The sequence below is a fragment of the Salmo salar genome, chromosome ssa16, assembly GCF_905237065.1.
Source record: "Salmo salar chromosome ssa16, Ssal_v3.1, whole genome shotgun sequence".
NCBI classification, from domain to species: Eukaryota; Metazoa; Chordata; class Actinopteri; order Salmoniformes; family Salmonidae; genus Salmo; species Salmo salar.
The window spans coordinates 79,077,210-79,098,540 of NC_059457.1; the positions used below are offsets into that span (position 1 = coordinate 79,077,210).

Sequence of the window (21,331 nt, forward strand, 5' to 3'; positions counted from 1 at the left end):
ATCTGTCTGCACAATGTAAAACTACAAAGCTTTGCTTATGACTCAGGGTTATGGGGTTCCCACGGATATGTTTGGCAATATAGGAGGCTGTTTAAATTGTGTAACATACCAGTTTATTAAAGTCACCTTGAGGAGTTTTGTATGGTCTCAAAACAATATTTGTAACTTTTCACTTTCACGTGCATTTTACCCTCCTCAACGCTAGAGGGCTCTGTAGATTTCCCTAACAACTCGTAAATTGCCCTTTTTATACACGGAAATGACTACTGTCAACATGCCGACACACGTGTGGCGTGCTTAAAATAAATGAATGTACTCTTTCTGTGATGTTTATGATCATTTAAATAATAACAAATATAGGGAACAACTACCAACATGAAGTTTGCTTACAGGGTAAGTGATACAACTCAGTAGATTGTATCTGCTTGCTAGCTTTTTAGTTAGTTAGCTAATCTTTCTCATTTCTGCCTCTAGTTTTCCAATTTGTTGGGAGCTGTGTATCGTCATGGGAATCTGAGTTTCTCCAAGGATGGCAACTCTGTGATAAGTCCGGTGGGAAACCGCATCTCCGTCTTTGATCTAAAAAAGTAAGATGACATCTGATTACAGGATTACTAGTATCTGATAACTAGCCACGTGTTATAGCTAGCTAGATTCCTTTACAAGACTGTTGATTAAAATACATTTTTAACTTATTGCGTTTGGAGAACAGACTGACTGAACACGTCCTCTTTCTAACAGCAACAAGTCAGAGACACTGCCAGTGTCCACTGCCAAGAACATCACCTGTGTCGGCCTCTCCCCCGATGGGAACCTGGCTATACTGGTGGATGAAGATGGAGCAGCGTTGCTGGTCAGCCTGATCACAAGGGCTGTTCTCCATCACTTCCACTTCCACAAACCTGTGGCCAGTATCCGCTTCTCTCCTGATGGCAGGTCAGTCCCTCACGCGTCATGACACACGCTGCGTTGCTACATCATTACATCAGCTGATGTAGCCTAATTTCTGTTGGTGTGACTCTCTCCTGGTCCTCAGGAAGTTTGTGGTAACCAAGGAGAATGTAGCGTTGATGTACCACGCTCCCGGGAAGAACCGGGAGTTCAATGCCTTTGTCTTGGACAAGAGCTACTACGGACCCTACGATGAGACCACCTGCATCGACTGGACCGACGACTCCAAGTGAGTCACTGGCCCACCCAGAACATGTTTCATGTCACCTGGCAATGGAAAACCAGCTAACACTGCTTACCCCTACCGCTGGAGGTTAGCATCCCCAGTACACAGTTTAGTCTGGTGACCCTTCATTATATAATTGTCGTAGAGAGAAACCCCCTGCCTTAACTCTGTTTCCCCCACGCAGGTGCTTTGTGGTGGGCAGCAAAGACATGTCTACCTGGGTGTTTGGAGCCGAGCGCTGGTCCAACCTCATCTACTACTCTCTGGGGGGACACAAGGACATCATGGTGGGCTGCTTCTTCGAGAAGGACAGTTTAGATGTGAGTGTTCTCTCTGGGGTTTCCCCCTCAGCCCTTCTCTGTGTCCAACATGTACTAGGTTTCTCTATGTGCCCTGTGTGTGTATGCAGATTGGAACCTGCGTGTGGTTGTGCATCATTTACCGTATGTGAGTTAAAGGGATACTTCGGGATGTTGGCAACGAGGCTCTTTGTCTACTTCCCCAGAGTCTGACAAACTGGTGGACACCATGTTTATGTCTCTGTGTCCAGTATGAAGGACGTTAGAGGTAGCACAATGACTTGAGTTGAATGGGTATCGATCAATCAAATGTATTTATAAAGCCCTTCTTACATCAGCTGATGTCACAAAGTGCTGTACAGAAACCCAGCCTAAAACCCCAAACAGCAAGCAATGCAGATGTAGAAGCACGGTGGCTAGGAAAAACTTCCTAGAAAGGCCAGAACCTAGGAAGAAACCTAGAGAGGAACCAGGCTATGAGGGGTGGCCAGTCCTCTTCTGGCTGTGCCGGGTGGAGATTATAACACAACATGGCCAAGATGTTCAATGTTCATAGATGAACAGCAGGGTCAAATAATAATAATCACAGTGGTTGTGAAGGGTGCAACAGGTCAGCACCTCAGAGTAAATGTCAGTTGGCTTTTCATAGCCGATCATTCAGAGTACCTCTACTGCTCCTGCTGTCTTTAGAGAGTTCAAAACAGCAGGTCTGGGACAGGTAGCACGTCCGGTGCACAGGTCAGGGTTCCATAGCCACAGGCAGAACAGTTGAAACTGGAGCTGCAGCACGGCCAGGTGGACTGGGGACAGCAAGGAGTCATCAGGCCAGGTAGTCCTGAGGTATGGTCCTAGGTCCTATGGTCTTCCTCCGAGAGAGAGAGAATTAGAGAGAGCATACTTAAATTCACACAGGACAACGGATAAGACAGGAGAAATACTCCAGATATAACAGACTGACCCTAGCCCCCCGACACATAAACTACTGCAGCATAAATACTGGAGGCTGAGACAGGAGGGGTCGGGAGACACTGTGGCCCCATCCAACGATACCCCCGGACAGGGCCAAACAGGCAGGATATAACCCCACCCACTTTGCCAAAGCACAGCCCCCACACCACTAGAGGGATATCTTCAACCACCAACTTACCATCCTGAGACAAGGCCGAGTATAGCCCACAAAGATCTCTGCCACGGCACATCCCAAGGGGGGGGGGCGCCAACCCGCTATCTGCTAGCATGCCAAAACCCTGAAGTATCCCTTTGTGTGTGTGTGTGTGTGTGTGTGTGTGTGTGTGTGTGTGTGTGTGTACATGTTTCCATAGTAACCTGCTGAATATGTGTGTGTTCCAGTTGTACACAGTGAGCCAGGACGGGACGCTGTGTGTGTGGGAGAGTGACACGGAGCTGGACGGGCTGGTTCTGAGAAAGACCAGGCTACCAGCGGAGAGAGGAGAGGAGGAGAGAGGAGAAGGAGAGGAGGAAGAGCCCAGAGGAGAGGTGATCAGAGGGAAAGGAGAAAGACCCAAAGAGAAGGAGGGAACCAAGAACGTCAGATACAAACAGAGGAGCAAGTATGTCATCTCACAAACCTGTTTTAGTATCTGTGGTACAGCAGCAGACTGCCTCGAAGGTTTGCCTGGCCACGAGTCTAACCAACTCTTACCAAGCGATTTACAAATAAAGATTGATGATACTTACATTTGTTTTGGGCCGACTGAGTGTTACCAATGTGAGGTTGGTTTCTGATTGGACGCTGCCTGTTGTGTTGTCTCCATCAGACACTTCTTCAACAAGGAGGGTGACTTCAACAACCTGACGGCTGCAGCGTTCCACAAGCCCACACACATCCTGGTGACTGGGTTCGCCTCGGGGATCTTCCATCTCCACGAACTGCCCGAGTTCAATCTCATCCACTCCCTAAGGTCAGGGGTCACACACACACACACTAACTCCTCGACTGTTGAACCACTCAATGACCAGTTTCATTCAGGCCCCAAGCCTGCAGTTCTTGCTCGTGGGGTCATTCATCAAGTTGTTAGGACAATTAGGTTTTGTTGTATTATTAGTAGCAATAACAGCCTGTATGTTTTCATGTGTTCTCAGTATCTCAGACCAGAGGATTGCCACAGTGTCAATGAACAGCTCTGGCGACTGGATAGGCTTTGGCTGCTCAGGTATGTTCTCATGGTGTCTCAGTTAACATACCCAAATAGCACATCCAAACCTGCAGTGTTTAACAAAGGAACAAAATATCATCAATTACTCGTGTGACATGTTGCCTTGTGTGTTGTCCAGGTCTGGGCCAGCTGCTGGTGTGGGAGTGGCAGAGTGAATCCTACGTGTTCAAACAGCAGGGACACTTCAACAACATGGCTGCCCTGGCTTACTCCCCCGACGGACAGTACATCGCTACAGGAGGGGATGATGGGAAAGTGAGTTCTTATACATTTTTCTCCATGGCCTGTTAGCTGCTGTGTCACAGTTGTTCTGTTGTGCCAAATCACATGTTGGCTGAATGATACAACGTTTTTGGAATACCAAGGTCATGAAAATGGTGACCCTGGCCGTGACCCCACTCCCTGCGGGAGCTATAGGGGGAGTTGGGATATGCAAGAAACACAATTACACAACAAATATAAGCAAATGATTGTATGGTTAGGTAACAACAGCAGGATGTTCCTGTGTTTTCAGACAGGCATGTGAATGCTGATGGTGTTCTGTGTTTCAGGTGAAAGTGTGGAACATGACCAGCGGCTTGTGCTTCGTCACGTTCACAGAACACACCAGCTCTGTCACTAACGTCACCTTCACCTCCAGAGGCTTTGTCATCGTCAGCGCCTCCCTGGATGGAACGGTCCGAGCCTTCGACCTTCACAGGTAAGAGAACACACCTGGTGAAGGCAGCTTCACCCCACACCTTCACACCACACCTACACACCTTCACACCACACCTACACACCACATCACACCTACACACCACACCTACACACCACTACACACACCTACACACCACACCTTCACACCACACCACCACGCCACACCTACACTCCACACCTACACTCCACACCACTCCACACCACACCTGGTGAAGGCAGCTTCACCCCACACCTTCACACCACACCTACACACCTTCACACCACACCTACACACCACATCACACCTACACACCACACCTACACACCACTACACACACCTACACGCCACACCTTCACACCACACCACCACGCCACACCTACACTCCACACCACTCCACACCTACACACCACACCTGGTGAAGACAGCTTCACACTACACACCACACCACAAACCTGTTTAAGACAGCCATGCACCATACTCACCCTTTCAATTAAAACAACAAACTAGCAATGCAACATTATATAAACCTTCCCAGAAACATGTTTTTCCTTTCAATCACATAGACTAGGAAGGTTTGATAGAGAAACAGGCTCTATGGTTAATGAGTGGTTCATACTGATGGTTGATTGTCTGGAACTACTGTATCTACACAGGTACCGTAACTTCCGGACGTTCACGTCTCCACGGCCGGCCCAGTTCTCGTCTCTGGCGGTGGACCCGAGCGGGGACCTGGTGAGCGCTGGGGCCCAGGACTCCTTCGAGGTCTTCATCTGGTCCATGCAGACTGGACGCCTGCTAGAGGTCCTGGGGGGCCACGAGGGCCCGGTGAGCTGTCTGTGCTTCAGCCCGGTGCAGTCCATCCTGGCCAGTGCATCATGGGACAAGACGGTCCGCCTCTGGGACATGATGGACAGCTGGCAGACCACAGAGACACTCCGTCTCACCTCAGACGGTAAGCCCCGCCTCAGTCTCCCCTCAGTCCCTTCCACAGCTCTCTGACTGACTGACTGTTAATGGGATAGTTTCCTGCTAAATTAGCATTTCTTCGTCATTTTCTTAATCCAGAGTTGTTAGTTGTTTCCAGACAGACACTTAGTCGTAGTGTGGCTGAGTGTAGAGACGATTTGGGATTCAGCGGAAGTAATGGTAGTAGGGGAAACACTGAATGAATGTCTCTGTCTCCGATTGGTTGTGCAGGCCTGGCGGTGTCGTACCGGCCGGATGGCCAGGAGCTAGCCGTGGCCACGCTGGACGGAGAGATCTCCTTCTGGAACCCCCAGTCAGCCAATCAGACAGGCTCGGTCAGCGGACGCCACGACCTGGAGATGGGACGCAAGGAGACCGACAAGATCACCTCCAAACAGTCCGCCAAGGGCAAGTGAGTGGAATAACCTGGATGTTTCTGCCAGTGTTCTGGTTATTGGACCAACAGTAAATTTCCCTAGCAGCGTCTAAGCAATTACCTCACAAGTTTCCCTTCGGGCATTAAGTGTGGCCACCCGTACTGTGTATTCCAGGTCCTTCACGTCGCTGTGCTACTCTGCAGATGGGGAGTCCATTCTGGCTGGAGGCCAGTCCAAGTTTGTCTGCATCTACAACATCAGAGAACAGATCCTCATGAAGAAGTTTGAGATCTCCTGCAACCTGTCCCTGGACGCCATGGAGGTACAGTACTGACCACAGGTTGACCTACAGATCACTGGTCTATCAGTCCATATGTACTCTGACTGAGCACACCTTCAGAGCATATATACAGTACACTGTGCTAGTAGAATGGCGGCTAGCTGTCTTCTAGTCAGATGTGTTGCGTGAGATTGATCTCGTCTGTTTTCTGTCTCCTTCAGGAGTTCTTGGACCGGAGGAAAATGACAGAGTTTGGGAGTCTGGCGCTGGTGGATGAGGGGGTGGGTGATGGGGACGGGGTAGAGCTCAGTCTGCCCGGGGTTAGGAAAGGAGACATGAGCTCTCGCCATTTCAAGCCTGAAATCAGAGTGAGCTCTATCCGCTTCTCTCCTACTGGTTAGTATCAGGATTACAAGTGTCTTATCTGAGCTGGTTCTGCTGAAGAGTCCACCTGGTGCATCATTCTGTACCACGGATATCCAATGTCAACGCTTTTCTCTCTTTCCCCTCCACCTCTCTCTCTTCTCTCTTTCCACTCCTCTTCTTTCTCTCTTCTCTCTTTCCACTCCACCTCTCTCTTCTCTCTTTCCACTCCTCTTCTCTCTTTCCCCTCCACCTCTCTCTTCTCTCAGGTCGTAGCTGGGCTGCTACCTCCACGGAGGGCCTGCTGACCTACTCTCTGGACGGGGCGCTGGTGTTTGACCCCTACGACCTTGACCTGGACGTGACCCCCGCCAGCGTCCGCCGACAGCTGCGCCAGGCCGAGTGGGCGACAGCCATCGTGCTGGCGTTCCGCCTCAACGAGACCGCCCTCACACAAGAAGTCCTGGAGGCCGTGCCACACCACCAGAGTGAGTGCTCATGGGTATTTCTGTTTCCGTCAAGGTGTCATGTGACTTTAATTTCTGGTCAAAAGTGCTGCGATCTGTACTAGTTTGTAAAAATGAGAGGTTGGGTCTTGGAGGGTGTAAGAGTTAGTTTTTTGTAACCACAGACCAGTAGATTATCATGGTAGTAGTCACACGCCATCAGCATGTCCTCTGTGTGTGTTTTAGTCGCCGTGGTGTGCGGCTCCCTGCCTGATGTCTATGTAGAGAAACTGTTAGGTTTCATAGCAGCAGCCCTGGAGCGATGTGGTCACCTGCAGTTCTACCTGAGCTGGTCCCAGTCTCTCCTCACGCAGCATGGACAGAAACTCAAAACCAGGTGGGTACTGCTGGCCCCAAACACACCATAGAAAAAACAGTTCAACATTTACTGAGAGGAGAAATGGCATCTTGTAGAGTCATTTAGATAAAGGATTGTGAAGCCGCAGCAGACTGCTAAACACTGTTTTATGTTGATCAGGTCTGGAGCTGTTCTGCCCACCATTCAGTCACTGCAGAAGAGTATTCAAAAGCACTTTGAGGATCTCTCAAAACTGTAAGTCCAAATATATTGCATCTCTTTTTTTTCTCTCCGTCTCAGTACAGACTGTTACAGATCTGTGTGCGTCCTGCAACAGTGTGGAATGTGGTCGTGTTCATTTGTCTCTGTGTCCTGTGCAGTTGTGACTGGAACATGTACACCATCCGCTACGCAGTCGCCCTGTCGAAGCAGAGGGGTGTGAAGAGGACAGCGGGGGACGCTCTCTGTGACAAGGACCAGAGCGAGGACTCTGAGGTGATGAGCGAGGCCTCTCTGGAGGAGACAGACATGCTCATATAGGACGCAGCCATAACCTCGAGTGGTGTACTTCCCTTCATCCACTCTGACCTGAATATAGGGCCAGGAAAACCATTGAGTGGTATGAAGCAGACCCAGTGCAGTTCTTCTACATCTAACCACTGATAAAGGAAAGGAGACAAAGCCACTCAAGAGCACGGTGATGCAGCTTCAACAAGGTTCTGTTCCAATATCTACACTAGCATACCACTGCTACATTCCAATGAAGCAATGTATGGGGCCAGCATTTTAAGTACTGTAGTATGCAGCCCAAGAGGCACTGACCTCATCACACAGGGCCTCTCCCAGTGCCTTCAAGATGGCCACCAACAGGCCAAAGGATTAACCTGTTTATTTACAAAGTCCATGCAACCGTGTTTGTTGTAGTAAACTGTTAGAAAAATGACTGAATAGTTTAGTGTTAAGTTACCTGGAACACCACCAGCTCCTGTGATTGAAATAGTGATGGGGGAAATGTATACAGTTAAGGACCGCGATATCATTTTGGTTACCAAGTAGAAATTCTATTTGTCATCTTATAGCTTGTCACTCAACATAGTAATTCTGGGTTGCTAGCGATACTAAAATAAACAATTTTATTTCTCCAAATGAATGTCATTTTCCTAACCCTGAGATGCAGGTTTGGACAACTGGTTGTTTCTCATAATATACACCACATGAGAAATATACACAGTACAGGGGTCAGCTAGATGCAAAATCATACCTGATGACAATAGTAACCAAAAATCAATTGACCCTCGAGTGGCTTGAAAGTTCCTTTCAGAACAATACTGGTCTCCATGTTACTTCATATTAAAGGGGAAGAATTTCAAGTACTTACACGTATATTTAAAGGAAGACTCGAATCAGTAGTCAGAAGCAAGAATTGTGCTGCCTTGCTGGATTCAATCCGTGTCAAAATGCAAAGGTAATTGAGTCGACGTATACCGTGAATGCAGTCTCTGAACATTGCCTTTAAATTTCAATCCAGCAGATCTAAGATATGGATTGAATTCTGTCTTTAAAGTCTCGTCTTCCAAACCGAAACCGTTCATATCAATTTTACTTACTGTGTTTGCATGTTTAAAATGCTTACTCTGGACAATGCATTCAAAGGCCACATTTACAGTAGTATTCAGTTGCCAGAGTGTCACTTCTTTTTGGTACATTAAATCATAAACAATGGGTCCCTTACTCAGGCTGCGTCCCAAATGAGTCCTGGTCAAAGGTTATACTCTACATAGAGAACAGTGTACCATATGGGACAAACCCTCACTTAGAAGTTAAGTTTCCCCAGAGCACAGATCTAGGATCAGCTTACCTTACCCTAGTCCTCCATAGGGGGGAACACTAAACCCCCCCCCAGATCAGTGCATAGGGGCAACTACATCCTTAAACAGTCTGTCTATATATACATGGCAACTTATAAAAGTAACCAAAGCTTTCTTTACACAAAGACTAGTCCTTTACAATAACCCTGCATTACCATTTCTTGGGGCCACGAGACTCAAGTTCTGCTCTCCAACCCAAACGGTCTCAGCAGGCAGTGGGTTCAACCAAAGAGGGTTATAAAAGTTCTCTCTCTCAGACCATTTACATACTAGACAAACCCAGAACAAAATCTAAGTGCTCCAGAAACCCACATTGCAGTTCATTGTGAGAACGAGTTCTCCCAACGTTATTGCTCTACATTAGTGAATATCGTTGACAAGGAACAAGGAGCCAAAAATGACATGGATAGATATTGCATACACAACCCATATTCACCACCCCACAGTCACTACACCCCCCCATTCACTCAGTAACACAAGAAGCGCAGTGTCCATTAGGATCTAGAGCAACATCATTCCTAAACACCAGATTTATTCATACTGGGTCCATTCCACACTACAGTTCCCATCAGCCACTGGGCTCCAGGCCAACAGTTGGTTTCCAGGTAACGGTTGGATTGGAGCGTTGACATGGAATGTTTGTTTTGGCCATTCAACCAAAGGAACGGGGAGGGAGTGGTCCAGTAAAACTGAAGAATAGCAGGATGTGTCCTTTCTTGGCCCCGCACCTTCTTCTGATCCGCCGCAATGCATCACGGGCCACAGTCTACTTGTGGCCTGGGTAAAAACAAAACAGAGAGAAAGAGTTTAATACCACCAGGCCACATAAGAGGGGATGTTTTGCTATACATGCCAGGGATTGAAACTACATGGTAATGTCATGCAATTGATGCAAGCTGGTAGTATCGCTAAGTCTTGGAAGGAAGAGGTAGCAGGAGCTGTGGTGTTACTGCAGGAGAAACGATCAGGTAAAGCATGTGATTGTTGCAGTAGCAGCAGGTTGGGAGAGCTAGTCAGTCTAACTTTGTTAGGACAAGAGTTAGGATACAGATTAACCACACAAAAACACTTCAACACACCACTTTAACCCTCAGATCAACTAAAAGCTAGTCTGTATGATAGAGTACACACACACACCACAACGTTCAGTCAGATTCATTCACCCTTGCTCATAGAAAGTACATCACACACTTCCTCTCTCATGCACGGTTAGCACATCCACACTAAAGCGGACACTGACCTGCGATGTATTTTGCTCCAATTAACATTAACATGCTACCCAGAATGTAAAAGCCCAGTGGGACACTACTGAAGATACTAGTTTCACCTGGACGATGTCCAAACCCAGGTCCAATTCAAGCAAGACAGAGGAGAGAGAGAGAGAGAGAGAGAGAAACAGCGGGACAGAATTACCACCTCTGGGTACAGCTTAACTAGCCTGTTCCAAGATCCCTTTATTTCTACTGTCTTGCCAACTCCTACGGTCATTGGCATGACCATAAGAGTTGGCAAGACAGCACAAACAGGCCTGGGACCAGGCCACAGCTCAACAACAACATTGCCACTCTAGATTACAATGTTTTGGACTTTTTCTCCAGTTTAGGAATTGGAACAGCCACCCAGTCTATCACTGTATTCATTAGGGGCACCACTGTTCAGTCTTACTGTTCCTTGATGTTGTTATACACATTGCTATTATGGAGCAGCCTACATTAAACCGGTCAGGGGAAGTGGAGAACAGTCCCTACCATTTCCATTAGAGATGGGTTCAGTGGTTTCCCAGTTCATGGCTCTCTGTACAGCCTTCTTCCAGCGAGCATATCTAAACTCACTCTCTACAGAGGAGAGAATGAGAGAGAACGACAAATAAATACATGGGCACAACAGCAAACATTGTGCAGTTGTTTGCTGGGTTCATGTATATTGTCCTGACCATAGGCTCCCTGACCTCCAGGGTTCATGTATATTGTCCTGACCATAGGCTCCCTGACCTCCAGGGTTCATGTATATTGTCCTGACCATAGGCTCCCTGACCTCCAGGGTTCATGTATATTGTCCTGACCCTAGGCTCCCTGACCTCCAGGGTTCATGTATATTGTCCTGACCCTAGGCTCCCTGACCTCCAGGGTTCATGTATATTGTCCTGACCTCCAGGGTTCATGTATATTGTCCTGACCATAGGCTCCCTGACCTCCAGGGTTCATGTATATTGTCCTGACCATAGGCTCCCTGACCTCCAGGGTTCATGTATATTGTCCTGACCATAGGCTCCCTGACCTCCAGGGTTCATGTATATTGTCCTGACCATAGGCTCCTTGACCTCCAGGGTTCATGTATATTGTCCTGACCTCCAGGGTTCATGTATATTGTCCTGACCTCCAGGGTTCATGTATATTGTCCTGACCATAGGCTCCCTGACCTCCAGGGTTTATGTATATTGTCCTGACCATAGGCTCCCTGACCTCCAGGGTTCATAGAGAGACAGACAAATACTTGACCCATGTCTGTGTTCAAACAAAAAGGAGCTGCTAGCAATGAAATAAGGTAACAGCCTTACCTCCAGAATTGATAGAGACAAATACTTTTGGCCTACAGTCAACGCCTTGGACACACCTACTCATTCCAGGGGTTTTGATTTTTACTATTTTCTAAATTGTAGAATAATAGTGAAGACAAAACTATGAAATAACACATATGGAATCATGTAGTAACCAAAAAAAGTGGTAAATCAAAATATTTTATATTTTGAGATTCTTCAAACTAGCCACCCTTTGCCTTGATGACAGCTTTGCACACTTGGCATTCTCTCAACCAGCTTCATGAGGTAGTCACCTGGAATGCATTAACAGGTGTGCCTTGTTGAAAGTACATTGGTGGAATTTCTTTCCTTCTTAATGCGTTTGAGCCAACCAGTTGTGACAAGGTATGGGTGGTATACAGAAGATAGCCCTATTTGGTAAAAGACAAAGTCCATATTATGGCAAGAACAGCGCAAATATGAGAAAGAACAGTCCATCACAGGGCTCCCGAGTGGCACAGTGGTCTAAGTCACTGCATCTCAGTGCTAGAGGAGTCACTGGCCGTGATTGGGAGTACCATAGGGCGGCACACAATTGTCCCAGCATCGCCGGGTCTGGCTGGGCTAGGCAGTCATTATAAATAAGAATTTGTTCTTAGCTGACTTTCCTAGTTAAAAAGGTTCAATATTATTATTATTTTTTATCTTTACTTTATGGCATGAAGGTCAGTCAATCCGGAACATTTCAAGAACTTTGAAAGTTTCCTCAAGTGCAGTCACAAAAACAATCAAGCGCTATGATGAAACTGGCTCTCATGAGGACCGCCACAGGAAAGACCCAGAGTTACTTATCTGAGGATAAGTTCATTACAGTTAACTGCACCTCAGATTGTAGCCCAAATAAATGCTTCACAGAGCTCAAGTAACAGACACGTCTCAACATCAACTGTTCAGAGGAGACTATGTGAATCAGGCCTTCATGGTCAAATTGCTGTAAAGAAACCACTACTAAAGGACACCAATAATAAGAAGAGACTTGCTTGGGCCAAGAAACACAAGCAATGGACATTAGACCGGTGGAAATCTGTCCTTTGGTCTGATGAGTCCAAATGTGAGATTTGTGGTTCCAACTGCAGTGTCTTTGTGAGATGCAAAGTAGATGAACGGATGATCTCCACATGTGTGGTTCCCACCGTGAAGCATGGAGGTGGTGGTGTGGGGGTGCTTTTCTGGTGACACTGTGATTTATTTAGAATTCAAGGCACGCTTAACCAGCATGGCTGCCACAGCATTCTGCAGCGATACGCCATCCCATCTGGTTTGCGCTTAGTGGCACTATCATTTGTTTTTCAACAGGACAATGACCCAACACACCTCTTGGCTGTGTAAGGGCTATTTGACCAAGTAGGAAAATGATGAGTGCTGCATCAGATGACTTGGCCTCCACAATCCCCGACCTCAATCCAATTGAGATGGTTTAGGATGAGTTGGACCGCAGAGTGAAGGAAAAGCAGCCAACAAGTGCTCAGCATATGTGGGAACTCCTTCAATTTGGAAAAGCATTCCAGGTGAAGTTGGTTGAGAGAATGCCAAGTGTGTGCAAAGCTGTCATCAAAGCAAAGGATGGCTACTTTGAAGAATCTAAAATATATTTTGATTTATTTAACACTTTTTTGGTTACTACATGATTCCATAGTTTTGATGTCATCACTATTATTTTAAAATGTAGAAAATAGTAAAAATAAATAAAACCCTTAAAATGAGGAGTTGTGTCCAAACTTTTGACTGTATGTCTGTGTTCAAACAAATAGGAACTGCTAGTATTGAAATAAGGTAACAGTGCTTTACATGTCCCTTACCTTCAGGGTTGATTTGTGGCTCAAACTTCTCAGAGGTGACCTCACTGAGGTCCTCAGGATGCAGGCTCCAGACACTGACCCCCTCTGCTGCCCCTGCAGCCATGGCCGCCCCCAGGGCAGTGGTCTCAGGCATGGAGGGCTTCACTACAAACACATTCTTCCTCATCATTGTGGATATTAACATAAACATAGTTTGTGTGAAAGAGAGAGAGAAGGACAGACTTATCGAGACAAAGAAACAGAGAGAGAGAGTCTCTTACCAACGGGGATGCAGAGTATATCAGCTTGCAGCTGCATCAGTAGTCTGTTGGAGGTCATGCCCCCATCCACCTGGAGCTGGGTCAGAGGGATGCCACTGTCCTGGTTCATCGCATCCAGGATCTCTCGAGTCTGGAAACAGACAGCTTCCAACGCAGCGAAGGCCAGGTGACTCTTGTTAGTGAACTGAGTCAGACCACAGATTATCCTGTGTATGAGAGCGAGATAAGTTATTTTACACTTCTTGATATAACATTCCTTCTTTACCAAATGTAAGGGAAGAGAATGAGCTAATTTAAAGACTATGCTGAATCCAAGTTGTTCGAGTACTCACCCTCGTGCACTGGGCTCCCAGTAGGGGGCGTACAGACCAGAGAACGCCGGGACAAAGTAACAACCGTACGACGTGCCCACTGAAGCTGCCAGTTTCTCTGAGGATGAAGGAAACGAGGAGGAGAGGCATGGAGACGAGAGGCATGGAGACGAGAGGCATGGAGACGAGAGGCATGGAGAGGAGAGGTAGTCATGTCATGAGGTGTTCTGGAACACATCCCTCTACTAGTGTTGTGAAGGACAGGACTTCCCCTTACCCAGCTCTGTGGAAGTCTGAATGATCCCCAGGTTGTCCTTCAGCCAGCGAACCACAGCCCCCGCTATGGCCACTGAGCCCTGGCAACGACCAATCATAGACCAGTAGGGGAATTAAGGACCAATCAGAAAATAGAACTGATAACAGACCAATCAGGTCAGAGATGAGTGCATAATAGTGCTGTACAAGTTTCATCTATGATCCATGCCTACCTCTAGTGCGTAGCAGGCAGGTTTGTCTCGACCTAATTTGTACGCCACCGTGGTTAGTAGGCCATGCTCCGACATGACAGGCTGCAAGAGATAACAGTTAAACAGATATATTAAAACACAACTTTCAAGAGACAGGCTGTCTAGGCTGAGTGATGTCACAGATGAATGTTCCAACTCTTAATTTTTTCTTTTTAAGATCATTTGGAAGAAAAATCACCTTGGCCCCAGTGTTTCTGAGTAGAAAGCAGCCCGTTCCATATCTGAAAGATAGTCATACCTGGTCACTGACGTTTGTCACAGAAAAATATCTTACAGTACATCCCAAATATATGGTAATATCACCAGCTATGAAAAGCCTATGGAGAGAAGTCTTACGTGTTTTTGGCCTGCCCTTCCTGAAAGCACATCTGTCCAACAAGAGCAGCCGATTGGTCCCCAAGACACTGTAAACAAAGACCCTTCAGATTGGTGGGAACAGGTGCCAATCACTCCTCATAACATCAGGAAATGTAATAAGAGACATTGAATAGAGTAAGACAGGATGTTTCAAAACCTACCCCTGAGATGGGTATGCCACTAAGACAGCCCGATTTCTGTCAAAGAAACAAAACGTGTTAGAAAAATGAACAGCTTCACAGTTTAGAATTCTGGCCAACTCTGTAACCACAAGACCCAGCAAAGCAAGACTATTCCCTGTATAAAACGCCATGCCAGCTTGATGTTTCAAGCTGCCGTAAAAGTGTTATTTGTGTACAGACAGACTGTAGAAGTGTTTTACTATACAGTATGGTGCTGTAGCCAACAGAAGTTCTCGATACAGCCAATCAAAGAGCATGAAGGAGACAGACGAATGCGTTTGTCTTGGAGACAAATGGTTTAAGGCACACAAGTCAAATATCTTCACTCCCATTGAACTCACGATAACCCTCAATCACCAAAAGGGGCTAGGGATCGAAATAGAACTGAGCCGACCGAAATGGAACTGAGTGGAAGAGTGAAGAGATTTACAGAACAGCTTGTAGAAACACGTCAACAGGATGAGGAGCAGCCAGACAGGAAGTAGACAGCAGCCCACTGAACACCTGGGCAAGGTGTGGGGCATCGCAGTAAGGTGTAGGGCGGCATCATCCACAGTAGCGGAGCGGCATGCCACGACAGGAAGCACACACCCATCCAGTACATTTCCAATCTTATCCAGGACGGTTTGGTGAATGTTTGTTTCAGTCGGACCTGACTACTCAAGATGTGTTTTACAAATACACTACAAAAGTATGTGGACACCTGCTCATCGAACATCTCATTCCAAAACCATGGGTATTGACATGGAGTTGGTCCCCCCCCCCCTGGCTGCTATAACAGCCTCCACTCTTCTGGGACTTGCTTCCATTCAGCCACAACAGCATTAGTGAGGTCGGACACTGACGTTGGGCGATTAGGCCTGGCTCGCAGTCGGCGTTCCAATTCATCCCAAAGGTGTTCGATGGGGTTAAAGTCAGGGCTCTGTGCAGGCCAGTCATGTTCTCAAACACCGATCTCGACAAACCATTTCTGAATGGACCTCGCTTTGTGCACAGGGGCATTGTCATGCTGAAACAGGAAAGTGCCTTACCCAAACTGTTGCCACAAAGTTGGAACTACAGAATAGTCTAGAATGTCATTGGGTTAAGATTTCCCTTCACTGGAACTAGGGGGCATAGCACGACCCATGAAAAACCCAGACCATTATTCATCATCCACCAAACTTTACAGTTGGCACTATGCATTGGGGTAGGTAGCGTTCTCCTGGCATCCGCCAAATCCAGATTCATCCGTCGGACTGTCAGATGGTGAAGCGTGATTCACGCGTTTCCACTGCTCCAGAGTCCAATGGCGGCGAGCTTTACATCACTCCAGCAGACGCTTGGCATTGCGCATGGTGATCTTAGGCTTGTGTGCGGCTGCTCGGCCATGGAAACCCATTTCATGAAGCTCCCAACAAACAGTTATTGTGTTGACGTTGCTTCCAGAGGCAGTTTGGATCTCGGTACAGAGTGTTGCAACCGAGGACAGGCGATTTTTATGCACCAGTCCCGTTCTGTGAGCTTGTGTGGCCTCCCTCTTTGCGACTGAGCCGTTGTTGCTCCTGAACGTTTCCACTTCACAATAACAGCACTTACAGTTGACCAGGGCAGCTCTAGTAGGGCATAAATTTGACGAACTGACTTGTTGGAAAGGTGGCATCCTATGATGGTGCCATGTTGAAAGTCACTGAGCTCTTCAGTAAGGCCCTTCTACTGCCAATGTTTGTCTATGGAGATTGCATGGCTGTGTGCTCGATTTTATACGCCTGTCAGCAACGGGTGTGGCTGAAATAGCCGATTCCACTAATTTAAAGGGGTGTCCACATACTCGTGTGTGTAATATATATATATATATATATATATTGTGTGTGTACCATGAAAATCTGTTTCACCCAAACTTTTAAAATGCTTTATATCCTATACAATAAAAGGGGGGGGTAAATCAATATAAGTACATTTTAGGGTGAGGCCTTCAAAAGTCTTGCTCAACACATCTAACCATTGTCTTATCTCAGTGGCTTGGAAATGCACCTTTGGATGGTTCAATCACTTTGACACAGAAGCAAGATGACTGGGGATCACGTTCTGACATAACAATAACAGTGATGAGGACATCGATGAAGACCTCAATACTCACCAGGCTAGAACATATCTTCTATAGACAACAGGGACACACACAAAAGAATGCTTGTGACAACACCTCAAGCAAGTACAGACTATGAAAAACAGACTAAATGCCCTACGAATGTGATTCATAAATGCTTATGATTGGATAGAAGCACAGCTAAGCACAGGTTCAGTTACATAATCATAAGCATGTTGAATAGACAGAGCAACACGTCATAATTCACCTTCTCCCAACCCACAGACATTCACACAAAGACAATGGGGACTTACCATTAAGCCGTAGATTTCTGAGGAACTCCTCACTTTTGGGAGAATCTCCATTGGAATATCAAAATACCTGAAAGAACGTGTCAAAAACAGGAACAAGTGTAAATAAACAATTAAAATAAATAGAAGATATGGTTTCTCACACTGAATGGACATGTATGAAGGAGTACACTATGTATTGGACATCCACCTACTTGCAGAGCTCTGGGTCCCAGTCCAGGGTGTGGATGTTAAACAGCATGGTCCTGCTGGCGTTGGTCACGTCTGTGCAGTGGACTCCCCCACTCTTCCCCCCTGTCAGACACTGTGGGGGGGGGGGCAAACACAGACACCTGTCAGACACTGTGGGGGGGGCAAACAGACGCCTGTCAGACACTGTGGGGGGGAGGGGCAAATACAGACACCTGTCAGACACTGGGGGGGGAACAGACACCTGTCAGACACTGTGGGGGGGGGGGGCAAACAGACACCTGTCAGACACTGGGGGGGGGGGGGCAAACAGACACCTGTCAGACACTGGGGGGGGCAAACAGACACCTGTCAGACACTGGGGGGGGGGGACACAGACACCTGTCAGACACTGTGGGGGGGGAAACACAGACACCTGTCGGACACTGTGGGGGGGAACACAGACACCTGTCAGACACTGTGGGGGGGAACACAGACACCTGTCAGACACTGTGGACACTGTGGGGGGGAACAGAATACAGACGCCTGTCAGACACTGTGGGGGGGGGAATACAGACACCTGTCAGACACTGTGGAGACACTGTCGACAGGGGGGCAAACAGACACCTGTCAGACACTGGGGGGGGGGGGCAAACAGACACCCTGTCAGACACTGTGGGGGGGGGCAAACACAGACACCTGTCGGACACTGTGGGGGGGAACACAGACACCTGTCAGACACTGTGGGGGGGGGAACACAGACACCTGTCAGACACTGTGGGACACTGTGGGGGGGGGGCAAACAGACACCTGTTAAACACAGACACCTGTCAGACACTGGGGGGGGCAAACACAGACACCTGTCAGACACTGTGGGGGGGGGCAAACAGACGCCTGTCAGACACTGTGGGGGGGGGCAAACACAGACACCTGTCAGACACTGTGGGGGGGGGGCAAACACAGACACCTGTCAGACACTGTGGGGGGGCAAACAGACACCTGTCAGACACTGTGGGGGGGGGCAAACACAGACACCTGTCAGACACTGTGGGGGGGGGGCACAGACAATACTGGACACGTAAGATCTAATCAGAAACACAGCGGAGGACAACTTGTCTTGGAGTATACAGATGGCCATGGTGGGCCTTTCCTATCCTTACCACTCACACAGACATGATAAACCCCATCTAAAGAGGTGTGTTCATCCTACCCAGATGAGCCAGGAGTCAACGGTACCGAACATGGCTCTGCGTGTCAGAACTGCCTCAGCGACCTCGTCCACATTATCCATCAGCCAGCGAAGCTTCACAGCACTGAAGTACGTACTGATTGGGAGACCCGTCTTGTGCTGAGCAGAGAGGGGGGACAATTATGACAGACCTCAGAGAGGTGGAACTGAGTTCTTCTTTTGTTATACTTCAGATAGTTGGGATTGTTTCTTGGACACATTTGCCTGTGATGTCTGGGTAAGCTAGGCCTGATAAAAACATGATCTGCTGTCTGTGTTCCCCAGCATCTCACCTTCAAATGGTTCTTGTTTCTCCCAGGTGTCTTGTTGATCAGACGCTCCACGGTCGACTGGGTCCGCAGGTCCAGCCACACTGCACACAACCAACACAACCTGGGTCTTTAAAATCCTTCCAGGCCTTAGATGATGGCTTTAGGTCATGAGGAAAGAGATGTGAACACAGCCACATATTCATATCTCACCGATAGCATTGTAGAGGGCCTCGCCCGTCTCTTTGTCCCAAACCAACGTCGTCTCTCTCTGATTGGTCACTCCAATGGCTAGAAAGGTTCACATTTGGTGAGTGAAAGTGACAGTCTGTAGCATGAGGAAGTGTTTGTGTGGGTGTGTTCAGTATGTGGTGTGTGTTTTACCTTTGATGTTGGAGATGTCAACGTTGAGCTGGGTGAGTTTCTCACAGGTTCTCTCCATACACTCGTACACAGACTGCAGGATCTCTTTGGGATCCTCCTCCACCCACCTAAACAGAGGGTTAAAGGTCAGAGGTTAATAGACCTCAGAGGTTACAGGTCATCCAGTTTGAATGGAACTAACAGGGGATTTGTAGAGGCAACACGGCTGCATGTACTGACCCTTCCTTGGGGAAACTCTGGTTGATCTCAACCTGATGGTGACTGAGGAGCTCGGCTGTTTTAGCATTGAACACCTGGGGATGAGAAGAGAGAACAGGAGTGAACATCTGGACCAAAGTATCTCTGCTACCTAAACCTCAGAGTGGAACTGAAAAACAACTCATGACAACACAGATGAAAACAGGAGAGACGGACGACAACAGGAGAGAGAGCACACAGAGAGCACACAGAGTTATGATGTATCAGTTGTGGGAGAGGAGAGAAGAGGGGACAGCGTTAAGGGAGATGGGACAGACAGCTCCATGCCCCATCACAGTAGTGTCCTCAACAGCAGACACCTCTCCAGGAAATGTGACAACAATAACACGGACAGCTCTTTAGCAAATCAAAGTGTCCTTGTTAGTCATTAGCTTTCACACACACCCACCCCTCCTTTCCTGCCTTCCCTTCAGAGGGCTAGTGAAACATTTTGAGATTTTAGGGGTGACCTGTCAACCTGTCCATTCTGGTCCAAACCGGCTTCCATAGGACACAACAGCTGGTTTCAATGCGGGGTAAGAATATGCCATCGGCGAGTAGCAGCAGGGGGGAGGACTGGGACAGAGTGAGGGAGAGAGTCCCTCCAAGCCTACTGTTACACAAACCTCAGGCACTGGAGGATGTGCTGGTCTGCACAATGAATGAATTACAGACTCAGCATTTCTGTAGTGGCTACACATAGGATAGTCCTACAGGATAGTCCTATCCACAAAAGGGCTGGTGTGTGTGTGTGTGTGTTCAGGCTTTCGCTCCAGCCATCAGGTTCATGTGTTTAGTGAAGTATTTCAGCTGGAGAAAGAGCCTGCAGCCACTTGGAGATGTAGGCCTAATGGCTGCAACAACCGTATAGAATTTACAAGCCGAAATGACATCCAAGAGGAAGACAGTAATTTAGTCAATTAGCTAGGAAAATTGAGTTAAGTGACCCTTAGTTAGTCCCACTACAGGCCTGCAAGTTCGTGCATGAATGAACGATTACTAAACAACAAATATGCAGAAAGCACAAACATTCCGTCGATAGGACTAGAATATAATGTGTACGACTATATAGGCTACATTAAAAAAGGAGATTGGAGAGTTATAATGGAATCAACCGGGTGTCTAACTAGGTTATTTAAAGGACATTCACCGTTAGGCGAGAAGAACCATTCAATGCGACTGCGGGGGTTGTAACTCACCAGGAAACGCGTCGAGCTCGTTCCCTGGTCGATGGCAGCAACGAGAGGCCCCAGCATTACCCTGCTCGAAAACGCAGCCATTCTACTGTTTATGTGCCCTGTGTCCTTGCGGTGGTCGGGGCTAGCAGTGGACTGAAGCTGGTTTTCTTTTGCTACTGACACTTCGACCGCTTAAGCGGAGACACATGCGTGAGAACGCTTCTGATGACGCAGCAGCACCAATTATTGCTATCTGGGATCCTTGAGACGTCCCTACCCTTTTACCTAAACATAACGCTTACCTACAGTAACCATTTTAAATATCAACGTCAATGGACGTCCCAAGGATTCAAGATAGCAGGGATAGGGCGCGCATAGCCAATGGCGTGAGGGATTGGCGTTTCCTTTAACAGCTCGTCAGAAGCGTCTTCGAATAGACCAATCAGATTTGGAGGCACGTCCAAACTCATTTGGGTAGACATATCAG

General features: G+C 47.6%; 2 protein-coding genes across 8 annotated transcripts; one reads left to right on the forward strand and one right to left on the reverse strand.

The window, feature by feature from the left end:
- The first annotated feature begins 252 nt into the window (after positions 1–252).
- On the forward strand, positions 253–8,268 carry LOC106574871 (periodic tryptophan protein 2 homolog). The gene is made up of 18 exons (XM_045698030.1): positions 253–393; positions 475–587; positions 742–936; positions 1,037–1,180; positions 1,362–1,497; positions 2,827–3,047; positions 3,255–3,398; positions 3,580–3,650; positions 3,772–3,908; positions 4,205–4,353; positions 4,986–5,284; positions 5,530–5,710; positions 5,850–5,997; positions 6,177–6,351; positions 6,588–6,806; positions 7,011–7,161; positions 7,303–7,377; positions 7,503–8,268. The coding sequence occupies exons 1-18, from the start codon at positions 376–378 to the stop codon at positions 7,660–7,662; spliced, it is 2,736 nt and encodes a 911-aa protein (XP_045553986.1). The 5' UTR covers positions 253–375; the 3' UTR covers positions 7,663–8,268.
- On the reverse strand, positions 8,237–21,177 carry glpk3 (Glycerol kinase, testis specific 1). Of its 7 annotated transcripts, XM_014150987.2 has the most exons (21): positions 20,866–21,177; positions 19,649–19,722; positions 19,430–19,536; positions 19,259–19,336; positions 19,070–19,149; positions 18,759–18,896; positions 17,575–17,684; positions 17,384–17,450; positions 17,124–17,141; positions 14,984–15,019; positions 14,802–14,869; positions 14,644–14,686; positions 14,427–14,507; positions 14,216–14,294; positions 13,960–14,056; positions 13,628–13,833; positions 13,368–13,511; positions 11,438–11,452; positions 10,739–10,825; positions 10,231–10,317; positions 8,237–9,767 (listed from the first exon to the last, which is right to left on the reverse strand). In XM_014150987.2, the coding sequence occupies exons 1-21, from the start codon at positions 20,944–20,946 to the stop codon at positions 9,757–9,759; spliced, it is 1,707 nt and encodes a 568-aa protein (XP_014006462.1). In that variant the 5' UTR covers positions 20,947–21,177; the 3' UTR covers positions 8,237–9,756. The 7 variants fall into 7 exon arrangements, with proteins under 7 accessions (XP_014006462.1, XP_014006464.1, XP_014006465.1 ...); XM_014150989.2 differs by lacking the exon at positions 17,124–17,141; XM_014150990.2 differs by lacking the exon at positions 10,231–10,317.
- Between the last annotated feature and the right edge of the window lie 154 nt (positions 21,178–21,331).